Source organism: Phocoena phocoena, chromosome 13 (genome assembly GCF_963924675.1).
Source record: "Phocoena phocoena chromosome 13, mPhoPho1.1, whole genome shotgun sequence".
In the NCBI taxonomy this organism is placed as follows: domain Eukaryota; kingdom Metazoa; phylum Chordata; class Mammalia; order Artiodactyla; family Phocoenidae; genus Phocoena; species Phocoena phocoena.
Window position 1 is genome coordinate 46,727,220 of NC_089231.1, and position 17,738 is coordinate 46,744,957.

The window sequence follows — 17,738 nt, forward strand, 5'->3', positions numbered from 1 at the left end:
TTAATATCTAAAAACCCTAATTCTATGCCTGCTTCCCATGATCATTGCCAAATAACACATATTCCAAACGTTAGTTAAAATAAGATTTTTCCATGGCCTTCGTTTGAAAACTGGATTTCTCTGGGAAGTTAATGTTGACAAAGTAAGGTTGACAATCGTAAGAGAATTTTCAGATCCACTGTTTCTCTAGAGAGTTTTAGGAACCAAATAAAGATTTCTTCTGGGGTTCTTTCTAATCTTCAGAAGTAAGGCCATGAACCCAGTGACCCTGAGAATGTTTTCAGTCTCTGTAATTCTCTTTAGAATTCTTATCCTACATGCTGTAATTTGTGTGTTTAAGTAAAGCATCATGGGATTATAAAGATATATAATTTAGGGTGTATAATTTCACATAGAGTGACCCCTTACCAAAAGGCTTAAAATTGGATCCTCGGGGCAGGACTCTGCCATAGAGCACAGATGGATGTGGACAGAAAAACCGTCTCTGTGATCTGAAGACACTTCTGCCCACTTCATACCACCATCAGATTTTCATATCCCGTATTTGCAATAGACAAGGGAAACCATCACAGAGAAAAGTTAAGCCACGTGTTTTAACCCAGATTCTAGTTTCCTGTAAATCAGTGGTTTTGTGCCTCTTTTTTAGATATCAGTGTATCTGAGGAACATGACACGTTTGCATCACGGAGGGGGAGGTACTCACCATGGCAAAGAGTCTCAGCAATGGGACCCGGGGTCTTTTTCCCTTCCTCCCCATTGTGAATCACTGCCATGGTGTGTCATGCGATCCAAAGCACATTTCTTGCTCTTGTGCACATCTGGCGTGAATATCATCCCTGAGACTTTTATTCAACACATTTTTAGTGAGCACTTTCTATGGGCCTGACATATTGACCACAGACATCTCTAGACTTCCTGCTCTGGTTCTTAAGATAGTAGGAAAGGGCTATCCAAAGAAAGGTAAGAATCTGTAAATGAATATGCTGATCCATGTATACACTAATAAGCGAAGCAGGCCAGGTGGACAGTCTGTCCTTGTCCAAAGGAGATAGATGCTCTCAGCTGTAACAGCTTTCTGTGTCAGAAGTTAAGCCTGGTTTTACACCACATCTTCCTATTTTCAGGTAAAATATCCCAAAGTCTGAGTGTTGACAACTTATTAGAAAATGTTTTCAACACTGTCAGCCAAACATAATGCATTTCTGCTTGTAACCTTTGGATATAGTGGGAGCTGTATAAGAAATCAAGGTGGACAAGTCCTTTCCACGTAAGAAACATCCCACTGCCTCTCGTGGCTCCAGTTATGCCAAAGAAATCACTCTGTATTCTTATATGGAGTTGTCGTGATATACTGAGGATGGTCAAGGAATGTGTCACCAGGTTAAAGACAGTCCTCAAGCATAAGATTCAATTACTTAATTTCATGTAATTGAGACCTCTAATAGAGCATTTTTCACCCTCAGTGTAAAGATATTTATTAGCTGTCATCATCCCTGTACTTAGAGTCTGTTTTTCCCTTTCTCCAAAAAGCTTCCGGGCTTCCCTGGTGGCGCAGTGGTTGAGAGTCTGCCTGCCAATGCAGGGGACACGGGTTCATGCCCCGGTCCGGGAAGATCCCACATGCCGCGGAGCCGCTAGGCCCGTGAGCCATGGCCGCTGAGCCTGCACGTCCGGAGCCTGTGCTCCGCAACGGGAGAGGCCACAACAGTGAGAGGCCAGCATATCGCAAAAAAAAAAAAAAGCTTCCATCATTGTCAGAAGACATGCTTACTCATGGTTAAGCCCCTCTGTTAAGCTTGGTAGTTATGTAATTAAACATCACCTGGAAAACGATGCTTCTTCATATGTAAGCATTCAGAATTCTCTAAATGAAGCCCTCTTTTTATTTTGTATAACATTTTAACATTTCAAAGGCTTTCCCGTCTGTCATACCATTATGTGCCTCTGCTTTAAGATAGTCTATAAATAACTCACACGTCCTATAAAATTTTAAATGGAGCCCATGTGTGCAAGATCAAGGTGTCTTCACTCAAGTTTTGTATGGGTGCTTTGAAATACTCTACCCTCACAAAAGGAGACAGCATCCCCATGCCTTTGCTCACGCTGTTGATTCCACCAGAATGGTCCTTTCTCCCAAACCCACGTGTCATTCAAGGTTCGAACCTAACGCGCTCTTTCCCTCTCTGAGCGTTTCATACTTGGCGATGTACCAACCGTACATCCCACTCTGGCTTGTCCTACTCTGTGTGCCTGCCTCCCCTCCCGTAACACCTTGTCCATCCCTCAGAGGAGGAGCTTTTCCTGAGTGCCTTCACTCGTTAGCTCAGTTGAAGCCCTTGGTTAAGAGTTGTTTAGGGGAGGGTTGTCAGAACAACTAGGGCGTCTCAACGAACAGAGCTCAGTGTTAGATTGACATTTGGAAGTCAGACACACCTGGTTTTGATTCTCATGTCAATTGAATACCAGCTGTGTGACCTTGGACAAGTTACTCAACCTTTCCGAGTCTGTTTCTTCATCTAAAATTATGGTAATAAAGCATTCTTCAGAAAGAAGAAAGGAGAAGTATCAGTGAGAAGACACTTACAGGAGGCTGGTATAGCTCCTGGTACATAGTGGGTTGAATGTCAGTGACTCCTTTGTTGTTTTAATCATTCTTCACATTCCTGCCCCTTCTCCCTCATCCATCCAACCTTGTAGCTGGGACTTGACTCGCCCTCCCAGATGCCTGCGCCAGGAGCTAGGCTTTAGAGTCTAATCCATTTGAACTCAGAGCCTGTCTCTGTGTCTCAGTAGATATGGAGCCATCGACAGATGACTTGGGTGATCTGAGACTCAGTTTCCTCAATTCTTAAATGAGGATAATAAAACTTAACGTCACACAGTGTTGTTCAGAGCATTAAATGAGCAAACGTACGTAAAGGATCTCGAGCATTGCCAGAACATGGTAAATATTCAAGCGTCGAATGAATCAAAACCACTGTAGAGATAACTGTAAACAGTTTTGAGCTGGTTTCAGACAGAGATGAAGCCTGAACTAAAAAGAGTACCAGCAAATCTGTACTTTCTGTAAATATCAACAGTGAATTAGAGAATTTCAGTTAAGCTGGGGATGTGACGTTTTATATCACCAGAATTTAGAGGTTTGAAAACTATAAAGTATTTGCCCAAACCTAAAATTTTGATGCATTTCCACATTACAGTTAGTGTCTTTGGACATTCCTGTCCAGCTGGCTGATGCTAAAGCCGAAAGTAGTTCTGAAGGTCCAACCAATGCCCAGAGCATCCTTCTTCCCAAGTTCTTCTCTGCCCCTCAAAGTGAACAGGCTGTATTTCCAAGACATTCCCACAGGACTGCACCAGAAGAGAATCCACACTCCCTGGCTTCTTACCTCTGGGCCAGAGGTTGGAAAACTTTTTCTTTAAAGGGCTAGATAGCAAGGCTTTGGGGGCCACATATAGTCTCCGTAGAATATTCTTTGTCTTCTTTATTGTTACCGCTGTTTTAAATAATCCTTTAAAAATGTAAAAGCCATTCTTCAAGAAAAACAGGCCACAGATCAGACTGGACCCACCAACAATAGTTTGCAGACTCTAGACCAGCGGTCCCCAACCTTTTTGGCACCAGGGACTGGTTTTGCGGAAGACAATTTTTCCACGGACCGGAGTGGGGTGGGGTGATGGCTTGGGGATGATTCAAGCGCATTACCTTTATCGTGCACTTTATTTCTGTTATTATTACATTGTAATATATAACGAAATGATTATACAACTCACTATAATGCTGACAGGAGGCGGAGCTCAGGTGGTAATGAGAGCGATGGGGAGCGGCTGTAAATACAGATGAAGCTTCACCCTCTCACCCGCCGCCCACCTCCTACTGTGGGGCCTGGTCTGTGCCCTGGGGGTTGGGGACCCCTGCTCTAGACCACTGAAGGGAGGGAGGAGTGAAGTGGTTTTGAAACCTTGATGAACTAATGCCTTCCTCTAAGTAAAGGAAAATACACTTGCAACAGTTTTTTTTAATATGAAAGCAATATAACGTTGTAGGGGAGGAAAAAGTTTTCTCGACCGTCCTCAGGTCCCTGGCTGAGTCTGAAAATTAAACCAACAAAGACAGATTAACAAAGAGAAGAGCACACACGTTTGATCGAACTTTTACCTGTACATGGGGACCTTCACAAGAGAATGAAGACCTGAAGAAGTGACCAGAGCAAGAAGAGCTTATACCCTTTAGACAAAGAAACAGTAAATTTGTAAAGAATTGACAAGACAAAGGGTTTGGGCTAAGAGTAGTAAATGGTGAAGTAACTAGGAAGTTAAGGGTTATTTTAAGAAGGTTTGCCGTAAAAGAAGAAAAAGAAATAATGCCATTTGCAGCAACATGGATGGACCTAGAGATCGCCATATTGAGTGAAGTAAGTCAGACAGAGAAAGACAAATATATATCATTTATACGTGGAATCTAAAAAAAGGGTACAAATGAACTTATCTACAAAACAGAAATAGAGTTACAGATGTAGAAAACAAACTTATGGCTATCAGGGGTAAGGGAGGGAGGGATAAATTGGGAGATTGGGATTGACATATACACACTACTGTATATAATAAAATAGGTAACTAATAAGGACCTACTGTATAGAACAAGGAACTCTACTCAATACTCTGTAATGGCCTATATGGGAAAAGAATCTAGAAAAGAGTGGATATATGTATATGTATAACTGATCCACTTGGAAACTAACACAACATTGTAAATCAACTATACTCCAATAAAAATTTTTTTAAAAAAACAACATTTCATTATAGTAATAAAATACACCCAAATATGACCGCTGCATTGCAGAATTACAGATGAGATCGCTTTCTTTATAGCTTTTTTATTTTCTGAGTTTTATATCATAAACACGTGATTCTTTTATCATTAAAGAAAGGTTTGTTTGTGCAGAGTTCTAGGTCCCAAATCCTAGTCTCTGATGATGAAGAGGACTTTCCTCCTCCTGGTCCAGGAGGGGGCTTTTCACATGGGAACGTTACGACCTGTTTCAGGGAAGAAGGGTGAGGTGGGAAGAGTCAGAGGGACGTTCCTGCTTCTGCCGTTTTTAAAAAGAGTGCTTGAGCCTCAGATATTTAATACGCCACGATGCCATAGTTTGGGGTAGCTGTCCTGAGCCCCATCAACATTAAGCTAGTACTTTTACTTCTATGGTACAACTATATTTTCTAGTCGGTTTTTTAGTCACTTTGTAGTGGGACCTCATCTCACTGCTGTTTCCCATTGGAAACTGATGAGGAACATAGGAAAGCAGATGGCGCACAGACTGTCGAAATGAAAAACACAGAAGAAAGAGCTGCGTGAAAGAAATATTTAATCATAACATGAAAAGCTCCTAGTGGCAACTTTTCCATTATGTTAAATTTCATTCATTTCGGTGCATTCTGGGTATGAGTTTAAAAACAGAGGTTGTAACTTTCCATCTTAATGCCCGTCTCCCATGGGGTGTTGGTTTTGTCTCTTGCAGGACTATGATTTGAGCCAGCTCCAGCAGCCTGATACCGTGGAGCCAGATGCCATCAAGCCGGTCGGAATCCGACGGTTGGATGAGAGACCCATCCATGCTGAGCCCCAGTACCCGGTTCGATCTGCAGCCCCGCACCCTGGGGACATCGGTGACTTTATTAATGAGGTGCAAAAAGAGACTCACTTTTTTTTATAAGGGTGTTCATTTTATGCTAACAGTTAGTACTATGGAGACCACAACTTGCTGGGAATACAGCTATGTAGTTCATTAAAACACAATTCTTTTTCCTAACTTTATGCAAAAGGAAATGTGGCTTCAGTAACAGAGAACAGATGAGATGGCTTTGGTCAGCCCAAAAGAGACGGATCAACTAATATTCTGCATTTGTAAATGACATCCGTATATATTATCAGTATTAGTCACACTCTCTCCGAAAGAATTTTTTCCCTAGATTACAAGTAATAAATAGGCTAACGATATTATAGTGAATTCTAATTTCATTTATTAGCACCGATACATGTAATAAGAGTTCACTTTCATTTTCCTCACACTGTACCCTTTGAATGCCACAAATGGTGAGAATTCAGTGCCTACCCAACAACGAGAGGTCCATCATATGAGATTAACAGGAAGAGCAGCTAAATTAAATATTATGTAAGTGATTTAAATACTTGTCTAGTTGAGGAGTTTTAAGAGCTTCTGCAAGAGGCAGCTAATTCTCTGTTGAATATAACAGATATGATTTCCACTGTCAAAATTATTATGGCATTCTCTTATTTCATTACTGACCTAGAGTTCTCCTACACTTAATCCTTAAGTTTTGAAGTCAGATGATTTATAATGCTTCTTTTGATCATGTCTACAGTTTTACTGCAATTCTTTTTTTTTTTTTTTTTTTTTTTTTTGGCGGTACGCGGGCCTCTCACTGTTGTGGCCTCTCCCGTTGCGGAGCACAGGCTCCGGACGCGCAGGCTTAGCGGCCATGGCTCACGGGCCCAGCCGCTCCGCGGCATGTGGGATCTTCCCGGACCGGGGCATGAACCCGTGTCCCCTGCATCGGCAGGTGGACTCTCAACCACTGCGCCACCAGGGAAGCCCTGCAATTCTTCTTTCGAATTTTTATTGTTAGTATAAGAAAATGATACATATTGATATTGATCGCGAATATATGGCAGGGCCCGTGTTCTCTGGCCAGATCCTCCCGCTCAGAATCTCCAGGATTAGAATTGGTCTCAGTGCCTTACAAAGTGGAAAGCATCTGTTGTATATATTGCCTTCAGTCTCGTGCAGATAAGACTCATTTCCTGAGCTTCCTTGAAATATTTGTATATTACATCTACATAATCAATCTACCTTAGATTTTTAGATGCTCTTATAGTTTGTAGGAAAAGTTTTGAAACAAAATTAACTTATCTGTCTTTACAATATTCATTACTATCTATTCCTAAAATACATGCTACTTTTTGAACTTATCTGTTCACTTCTGTTAAATTGGTAATAGGTTAATTTGTAGTACACACGATTTAAAAGCTGATAGAAGGCGAAAACAGGATGCTGGTAACTCCTTTATGTACAAAAATATGCCCCGACTTTTCCAGATTACTTATATACATATAGGCCTGGTTAGGGGAATTAGCAGGAATATATATGATATAAATGTAATATATATTATATAAAACATATATATTATATAAAATATAATATATATATTATAAAACTAATATATATTATATAAAATATAATATATATATAACTAGATATTTTTGAATATATAAGAGTGCCTGATGATTTTACTTCTGATGATTTTTTTTTTTTTTTTTTTGCGGTACGCGGGCCTCTCACTGCTGTGGCCTCTCCCGCTGCGGAGCACAGGCTCCGGACTGATGTGCAGGCTCAGCGGCCATGGCTCACGGGCCCAGCCGTTCCGCGGCATGTGGGATCTTCCCGGACCGGGGCACGAACCCGAGTCCCCTACATCGGCAGGCGGACTCTCAACCGCTGCGCCACCAGGGAAGCCCACTTCTGATGATTTTACTTCTAATTTAGTTTTCGTCATTACAAGAAATTATTTATTCCTATGGTTGTCAGGTTTCAAGATATAGTGAACCTTTGACTGTAGGTGTAGGCACTGGATTTTTTTCAAGCAAGATTTCTGGCTTTGGTGTAATTCAGCAAATACTTACCTGAATGTTTCTGCCAGTCCCTGAAGTGTCAATGTTCTGTGGGCTTCCATCCCATCCAGGACACTCTGCTTTTCTCGTGATAAAATTCAAGCACTAAGGGTCATTTCTAAGGCTGTCTGTAATCTGATTCCTGCCCTCTCTTCCCTCCACATTCCCTTTCTGTGCTGCAGCCCCCTGGACTATTTGTAGTTCCTCAAAAGCATCACAGGTTTAACTATAACTTCTGCAAAGCCCTTCCTTCTTGACCTTCCGTGAGACACTCATTTAGCCTTCAGATTCAACTCAAGCGCCCCTTCTCTGTGAAGCCCCTTTGATACCCCTGGGAAGGTTACAAGACTCTCCCTCACCATGGGGTGTCACTGTTAGTATTTATTTCTTCCTTATGAGTGCGTCCATACTCTCTGAAATGGGGGCTATTTCCCGTTCTTCTTTGTGTAACCTAAACATCTACTATGTTGCGTAACTCTTAGATTCTGTTGTTTCAAGGAATTCAAGGACTGTGGCGGGTGTGTAGGGCATGCAGCCATGAGCATCACCCATGTGCATTTGGCTGGGATTCACTGGGGCCCATGTCTGGAGGCTTTCACTCTCACTGGTGCCGATTACATTCAGGAAGTGAGGATATTGGCTGTTCCAAGTTGCGTGTTTTGTGTACCTTGTGTTTGTGTCTGGTGCGTTCACTCATTTTTTTTTTTTTTTTAACATGACTGGATTTTCTTCAGTAGAGAGAGGAGAGTATCTAGTTAGTAAGGTTCAGTTACCCAACCCTTCTAATGCCACAGTAGGAAAACGTACACAGTAGGAATTTCTATTTGGAATCGCCTTTTCCTAAAACAGCGCCCAGGTACACGGTCTATAAAGTGGCTGGAGGTCGTAGCGAACATGTGTGAATACGTATATGAAGAAGTTTGTTCTGAACAACTGACTTGCAGATTAACTTCCAGAATACAACCCATTCATACTTTGAAAATTGTCTACATTTGTTAGAAATGGCTCATTTGGAAATCATCTTGAGCTTGGTTAAGGATTATTCATTTACCAGATAACTACCGAATATCTATGGTGTGTACATCCTGTGCCAGTGATGTGTAGATGAGACATTAGACAGAGATTCTCTCTGTGAGAGTTCCCTGCGCTACTGCTAGCGTGATCTCTGTACCAGGCAAACGTTCCAGTATCTGAACTCTTACTTTGCCAGGCAGAGGACACCCATTAGATCTGGTTCTTATTAGGTGGTCCAGCTTCATCTCAGGCCCTTCCCCTACCTGCATCCTACAGGCCAGCAACAGAGTCCTCTACCTGTAATTTCTTCTCAGCTTGTGATTCCATGCCAGCACCAGTTCCCACAGTGTTGTTCCTGCCTGGAGTGTCCTTTGCCCTTTTTCTAGATATTAGTCAAGTCTTTACCAGACCAAGAAGGGTCAGGGACACAGAGTATGGGTGGGCACCATCCTGCGACATCCCAATGTACCTAGAACTCGCCTCCCTCCATGACTCCTATCCCAAGCATCCCTTCTGCCTCCCCTCAGGGCCCTCCTGCGGTCCAGTGGAAGAGGTGTATCCCTGGGGAATCATTGTGGGGCACACTGGTTCGGTGAGTACGTGAATGGACAAAAGGATCACATTTGGAAATTATTCCCCAAATGGCTACTGAATCCTTGAAATTGAATGTGATTGTAAGGCAGAGGAATATGGAGTAGAAAGGGGAACCCAAAATCTATACCTAGAAATGCCCTACTTTTGGACACAGGAAAAAGAAAGTCTAAGGCGTTTAAGGTGTCACAGAAAACAACTAAAAAGAGGGTCGAGGGATGTGATGGTCAGGTCTGTGGAAAAGTCCAAAGAGCTCAAACTGTTCAAAGGCCTAAATCAGAGATTACAGTCAGACCCACTGTGTAGATTCTTCCACCTAAGACACGCATTAAGACCTGTACAGTATCTTTCTATAATTGGACAGATAAAAATAAATACAGGTAAAGTTTTAAAAGTGGTTGAAGTCACCTAGAAAGAACTCAAGCACATTTTATAAATACACTTAAAATAAAAACAGATTTCTTTATCCCCAGGTTTTATTTGGTTTAGCATAGTACCGAATGTTCCAAAGGAAGAAAAATATAGTGGTGATTATAATTGGAGTGTGTTTACAGGTGTAAGGAATAGGTAAACGCATGAGAAATTTTTCTAGTTTGTTTATTTAAATAATAAATCTCAAAAATGATAGCGTTTCCAGATGGTAGGTAGGGTAAAACAAATCACACATTTTTGAATTTTAAACACAGAATTTCATTCTATTTTGAGATTTTTAAACAAGACCTTCAGATGGTGAAAAGTTGAAACAGTGTCATTTAATCTCAGCCCGACAGTAGATATTAGCATACCTCCAGTAACGATACTAATTCTGTATATTTCTTTATCTCAGGAATCTAAAAACCAAGGACATATTTCTATTAAAGGACTGACTTTTGATTAATATTATTAAAAAACTTATGGAAGGTGCTCCTGGAATACTTTGTTTAAAACTCCTGAAGTTTAAAATTGTTGCCTTTTTTCTCCTATTAATTAAATTTAACATGTTCTTTTAAAAATATCTTTGTCTTCTCCTACAAGAGTTAGGCGTTTTAGTTCAAATCCAGGTGCCTCATTTAACAGCTCTGTTACCTTGTACAAGGTCAAGGTCCTTGGACGTAACCACTTGGATTTCTAGTTTTCTTATTCATAAAATGGGGATGATAATAGACACTTCTATTAAGATTGCAGTGAGGAATGAATAATCAGGTCGATGTAAGGTGCTTGGTGTAGTGACTGTTGCATAGTAAAATCTCTTAATTATCATTAGTATTGTATTATCATTACAAGTTACTATTCAGGAGTAAAAACTTTCTACTGCCCTGTAACTGTAAATAAAACAGATAGAAACCTCTCCTTTTCAAAAAAAAAAAAAAAATGCTTTCAGTAAAATGAATTTCCCAGAAGGAGACATAGTAATGTTGGCGTTGATAAGTCACAAAATTCCACTGTCATGTGATCATGGTATACTTTTATGTCGGCAGATATTTTAAACCTAAATCCTAGCTTCTTCTGAAAGGTATAGATACAAACATGAACGAGGTGCTGAGGAGAAAAAATTAAGCCCCGGACAACAGTACAAAGCTACCATCTAGAATACTTACTGGATGTCAAGCAGTGTTTTGGACAGCGGATATGAAATGAATACACCACCACCTCAGCAGAAAGGGATGTCACAATCTAGTGTAACCAAAACATGGCAATGAAAGTAAAGAGGACCAGAGAGACCACAGGAATTACTCTCGGTCATGGTTAGGGGAAAACTTCCAGGCAGCAGAAGTGACTTTTTTTTTTTTTTTTTCCGTATGTGGGCCTCTCACTACTGTGGCCTCTCCCGTTGCGGAGCACAGGCTCTGGACGCGCAGGCTCAGCGCCCATAGCTCACGGGCCCAGCCGCTCCGTGGCATGTGGGATCTTCCCGGACCGGGGCATGAACCCGTGTCCCCTGCATCGGCAGGCGGACCCTCAACCACTGCACCACCAGGGAAGCCCAGAAGTGACATTTTTAACAGTGGATGGATGGATGGATGGATGGAAATTAAATGAAAAAATATGAGATGGGACATTTTAAACAAAAGGAATCACATTTCAGCTAGCAGGAAATGAATGCATAAATAACATGGAGGTACACTAAGAACATGACTTTTTTAGGTTTGGGGAGATTTTGGTGAATAATTCAGTTATGGTTGCTGGAATTGAGAAGAGTTGCAACAGAAGAGGTGGGTGAACAGATTAGGTTCACTGAATGCTCCTCAGAGGGTTTTGACATCATCCTATAGCTTACTCTAACATCAGGCATCAGGCATTTGAGTGACACCTAGTTTTTTCCATGTCTGCAGACTTCATCTATGATGTACTTAATTAAACTTTTAATCAATTGTAACTTTTTTTTTAAATAAAAATAATTGTTTTAAAGTGCCTGTGCACCAATTAAAAATCATCTTGCACACACCTAGGGGGACTCCTCCCTTATTTTGGGAACACTGCTGTAGGGTATAGCAATCAGAAAGTTTTTCTTGGCGTGGGGAGGATGTGACATCAAATAATCAAATAACGTCTGAGAAAGGAACCAATAGTTGTTTCTAAGTAAGAAACAGGAATAGGGAATTCCCTGGCAGTCCAGTGGTTAAGGCTCTGCGCTTTCACTACCAAGGGCCTGGGTTCCATCCGTAGTCTGGGAACTAAGATCCCACAAGCTGCACACTGCCCCCCCCCAAAAAAAAAGCAGGAATAGTCCTGGGGGCAGGGAGACCAGTCAGGCCTTTGCTGTGGTCCAGGCAGGATATAATGATGACCTGAACTAAGGCGGTGGATTTGAGACAATAGAGGACTGAATGTAAGGGATCAATAGGACCTCTTTCCTCTTACATCCTTCGCGTGTTCCCTCACCCAAGAATGTGGGTTTTTTATAGTCCCTATAGAAGCATGTCTCCATCCATAAAGCATGGGATCAGAAGTCTATAAATATAAGCTCAGCAAGAATTCAGCCAGGGCCACAGCTCTTTGATTTGACAGAGGCAGTTCACTATGGAAACTAGTTCAGATTCATCCAGAGTTCAAGCTCTGCCTGTCCAGGAAAGGTGAAACAAGCGCATCCTCTTCTAGATTTAGTCAAACCCAGGTAGGGAGAGAGAAACACATGCAGTTAGCTTGTAAATTTGGCAACAGCGTGTCACACATCATGTGACGTGGTGTCCACACGTACAAATAAAGGAATCCCATAAGGGAGGACCAGAGCTCGTGTGCCCCGCTTCCCACTCCCAGATTTATCGGTACGTTCACCCTGGTTGCCGGCCTGTCACCATCAGTTTCTCAGGACTTGACTACGATCTTTTTAGAATTACCAAAATACTACCCGGAATTGATATAATGCCTCAGCCGGAACCGTCATATTTTATTCTCGGATACAAATCAGTGCTCTCCAAGTGGAGGGGACTTTTAAGTTCTTACCTTCAGCCTAGAAAGATGGCTCTTGCCTAAGAATTCTTGAAACATTCACTGGGTTTTGCTCTTTTGTAATCATGAAAATCTGAGGCAGTGTTTGATGTTCTGGCTAGCACAGTGACCTCTCAGCGGTTTTATAGCCTTAACCCCTTTTTTAAAAAAAAAAGTAAAGCATAGATTCAACTGCTATCAGAATGACCAGAAAGTCAGGGCAGGAGATTAAAAAAATTTTTAAGAAATATTTTTGAGAACCTCGGTGGTGAGTATGGAGCTGGATTATCACCAGTGTTATATTTGTTTTAAGGAAATTAATTAGGTGGCATAGACATTTGATGAAGAGTCTTGGGCCCTTTAACACACCGGTGAAGACCAGGGAGCTTCTAGCATTTATTTTAAGTCACAGGAAGCACAGGCCATGGTTTTCATCTCCAGGGAATCCAGGCACACATGATGCCCTGCCATTGACCCTTTCAAGTTCGTCTTCACCTTTCCGTATTTCCAGTTTGGTGCTGATGCCATGATTCACATATCTTCTGTACTTCAGGATCCAGGCAGGAGGAAAACTTTCCTCTGGGGCAGGCTGTTCTCCTGGCAGAGGGGGAAAGGCGAGGGGCCTGGTGGAAGCATGTTAGACTCTTCGAGTCTCCTCCACGCAGCTGCTTCCATTCATTGGCCAACGCCAGTCGGGTAGCCAAGCCTGACAGTGGGTTAGGGAAGTCAGCTGGCTCCAGAGAGGCACTTGTGGTGCTGCGGGCGTGTGATCCACCCACAGGGAGAGGATGGTGAATCACTGAGGACAGTAACACAATCTACCACAAAAAGGAATTAGGAATTTTGAGAAATTGGGAGTTTGCAGTTCTCCGTCTTAACAGAATTGCCCTGTAGCTTATTCTGCAAATATGATCAAGAAACTCCTATCCAAAATTATTTGTGTTTTATATACTGAAGTAGTTCAAGGAAGACTTGTTTTATTTTACTTTACACAGGCATGTCTGGGTTATAAATAGTCTACCTGAGAAGAGGAACAGTGGTGTTTAATTAAAGGTTAGGATTGTTGGTGAGACAGGCTTTGGGATGGGGAAGCGGTAGGGTGTACTTTTCTTTCTGGTTTTTGATTGAAGTCAAGCAGCTGCCATTTTGTTTCTAAAATGCTCTTGTCTTCACATCTATTTTTCTTTTTTTCAAATTCCAAAGCAAGAATTTTTTTCTCTAACCTTAAAAGTTAAAAAAAAAAAATCACTAATATTCCTTGAGCTCTAACAAGTGCCAGACACTGTGGTGAGCCCTTGGGTCCCTTTATTTTATTTGGTCTCCGTAATGATCGTATTACTGTGATTACAGTTGCAGATGAGGAAATGAAGCTGGTAGAACTTAGCCCAGGTCCCACAGCTAGTACTGTGCGTGCGGAGCCGAAGCGTCGCCCCAGAGTCTGCGCTCTTAACCACTACGTGTGCTGACTCTGACCTCAATTTTCATGCTCTTTTCCCTCTCCCTCCTCCTTTCTACTGATAAAAAACATATATGTACTCATAAAACACATGTGGATTGGAAGGACTGATCTAAAGATGGACAGTTCATCACGTCTTGGATGAGTGAAGCCACCATAAGCCCACCGGCCTTTTTTTTTTAATAGATCTTAATTGGAGTATAATTGCTTCACAATGCTGTGTTAGTTTCTGTTGTACACCAAAGTGGAACAGCCATATGCATACATATGTCCCCATATCCCCTCCCTCGTGAGCCTCCCTCCCACCCTCCCTATCCCACCCCTCTAGGTCATAGCAAAGCACCGATCTGATCTCCCTGTGCTATGCGGCTGCTTCCCACTACCTGTTTTACATTTGGTAGTGTATATATGTCGATGCTACTCTCACTTCGTCCCAGCTTCCCCCTCCCACCCTGTGTCCTCAAGTCCATTTTCTATGTCTACATCTAAGAGTTGTGGGAAAAGAGAATGATTGTTTGGAGACTAACATTGGTGTATCTTGGACTTACTAGAATGGAAGTGGGAAAAAATTAGAGAAAAAAATACTTAGTATTTTTAGTATGAAAAAAATACTTAGTATGTGGCAAAAAGACATAGTATTAAATCTTTAAAGCATAATTATGAATTACGATAGCTTCAGATACATGAGTTATGTATAAAGAAAGCATCTTTTGCAGGAGTTAAGTGTGTTGATAAGCATTTCATTGATTCTCATTTTTCCAGTTCTTTTTAAGAGCCATGTATATACATACTATTTTACATTGGCAGGATCCTCTTCCTCAATGTTTATACTATGTATTGATATTGGATCATGACGTTTCTAAAGCCTGTGGGAGCTAGAAGTCACTCCGTTCTTAAAAAATAATACCTGATCACAATTTATCAATTAATTTCACATTTTATGTTCTGTTGAGAACATAAATGATTTAGTGAATAACTTTCCTTGTATTGTAATCACATCTGGCCCGTCTTCTTTCTTCCTTTGACATCTTTCCAAATTTATGTCAAATAGAATGCCACTTCCTCCTTGGACACGTAGCTCTCATCGCCGGTCGAAGTTTGTTTTCAGCATTCTGATAATTTTTGTCTAGACTTCATAGTTTTGGTACTTGTTTATCATTTATGTCATACTACAATAATGTCTATTATGCTAGACTATAAGCTTACAGAGGGCAAGGATCATATGGCACTCATTTCTATGTCTCTCTTTTTGCCTTGACTATAATTCCTTTTAAGCCAGTTTGTCAGAATCCTCTGACTGACCCTACATAGATGAGGGTCCACATACCACATGATTTCATAGCCTTCTGTATTATTTCATGCACCTTACTCTTCCAGTAATTATTCAAAACTGGTCTTGCCCGATGTACTGTTACAGGAATGCATTACCAGACTTCATTTAAGGTCTTCCGCCTCACAGCTTCAGGCAGTTGGCCATTCATTTCTGTCACCTGTCAAACGCATTCTCCAATGAATCCTGTCCCATGGTATGTTTCGGCCTCACTGGGCTAGACCCCTTAGGGTTCTTTCTTCACAGAGGAAAAGACAACAGTTAGTTTTCGTCTAACTTCCAAACATGGTGATAACCCCAGTTTCTCTGGGTTGCAAATGCGGTGGTCTGCAGGTGGAAACTTAAAAACAAGTGTTTGATGCCACGGGACCACTAGCGTCTGCTTGTGGATTTGCTAATTGTAACCCTCTCTTCATCCTTTTCTTGTCTTCCAAACTGCAGGGCCTTAAAGCTGCTGACAACGATCCCACAGCTCCGCCATATGACTCCCTCTTAGTGTTTGACTATGAAGGCAGTGGTTCCACGGCCGGGTCCTTGAGCTCCCTGAACTCCTCCAGTAGTGGAGGCGACCAGGATTATGACTACCTGAACGACTGGGGGCCCCGCTTCAAGAAACTCGCCGACATGTACGGTGGAGGCGATGACTGAACTTCAGGGTGAACTTCGCTTTTGGACAAGTACAAACAATTTCAACTGATATTCCCAAAAAGCATTCAGAAGCTAGGCTTGAACTTTGTAGTCTACTAGCACAGTGCTTGCTGGAGGCTGTGGCAGAGGCTGTAAACCAGTTTGGGCTCAGAGGGAATATCAGTGATCCAATACTGTTTGGAAAGACACTGAGCTCAGTTACACTTGAATTTTACAGTACAGAAGCACTGGGATTTTATGTGCCTTTTTGTACCTTTTTCAGATTGGAATTAGTTTTATGTTTAAGGCTTTAATGGTACTGATTTCTGAAACGATAAGTAAAAGACAAAATATTTTGTGGTGGGAGCAGTAAGTTAAACCATGATATGCTTCGACACGCTTTTGTTACAATGCATTTGCTTTTATTAAAAATACGGAATTAAAGAGACAAAACCACTCATGGAGCAATTTTATTATCTTGGGGGATGAGACCATGAGATTGGAAAATGTACATTACTTCTAGATTTAGACTTTAGTTTTTTTTTGTTTTTTTTTTCCACTAAAATCTTGAAACTTATGCAGCTGGTTGCAAATAAAGGGAGTTTTCATATCACCAATTTGTAGCAAAATTGAATTTTTTCATAAACTAGAATGTTAGACACATTTTGGTCTTAATCCATGTACACTTTTTTATTTACTGTATTTTTTCCACTTCACTGTAAAAATGGTATGTGTACATAATGTTTTATTGGCATAGTCTATGGAGAAGTGCAGAAACTTCAGAACACGTGTATGTATTATTTGGACTGGATTCAGGTTTTTTGCATGTTTATATCTTTCGTTATGGATAAAGTATTTACAAAACAGTGACATTTGATTCAGTTGTTGAGCTGTAGTTAGAATACTCAATTTTTAATTTTTTTATTTTTTTTATTTTTTATTTTCATTTTTGTTTGGGGAGGGAGAAAAGTTCTTAGCACAAATGTTTTACATAATTTGTACCAAAAAAAAAAAAAAAAAAGGAAACATAAGAAACGAAAGGGGTGGCCTGACACTGGTGGCACTACTAAAGTGTGTGTTTTTTTAAAACAATGAAAAAAAAAAGCTTTTAAACTGGAGAGACTTCTGACAACAGCTTTGCCTCTGTATTGTGTACCAGAATATAAATGATACACCTCTGACCCCAGCGTTCTGAATAAAATGCTAATTTTGGATCTGGTGACTGGTTTGAACTTTTTCTTTTCTACTTGAGCTGCTTTGAATGTTGCAAAGATCCAGGTCCTGGAGTTGCGTTGAGAACCGTAGTACAAAAGCGTGTATTAGTTCTCGCACTGTTCACCACTAAAACCCTTAGCGTGGCAGCCGTGTCCAGCGGGCAGCAGAGAGAACCACTGTGGATCTTCTCATCATAGAAGAAAAACATCGAGTGACACAAGAATAGACTACACTGAAGGTGGTATACAAATCACATCCTTAAGTTCAGTGAACTTTGTGTCATTCTTAACATCCTTTATGCCCTTCTGCTCGTGCTTGAGGTTACAACTGACTCCAACGGGCCTTTCCCACTAGAGCACCGATTTAAAGAAAAGCTCACTAAAAAGGGATAGAGCTGGCCCTGGAAA

At 41.1% G+C, this 17,738-nt stretch overlaps 1 protein-coding gene across 2 annotated transcripts in view; it reads left to right on the top strand.

Annotated features, from left to right (window-relative positions):
* The window catches only part of CDH2 (cadherin 2), a 213,475-nt gene extending 196,746 nt beyond the window's left edge, over positions 1-16,729 (top strand). The window contains exons 15-16 of one of the 2 annotated variants that reach the window (XM_065890425.1): positions 5,520-5,684; positions 15,931-16,729. In XM_065890425.1, coding sequence (XP_065746497.1) covers positions 5,520-5,684; positions 15,931-16,137 — 372 coding nt within the window. In that variant the 3' untranslated portion in view covers positions 16,138-16,729. The remainder of the gene's footprint in view (positions 1-5,519; positions 5,685-15,930) is intronic. The other variant, XM_065890426.1, reaches the window with a different exon arrangement.
* The last annotated feature ends 1,009 nt before the right edge of the window (positions 16,730-17,738 follow it).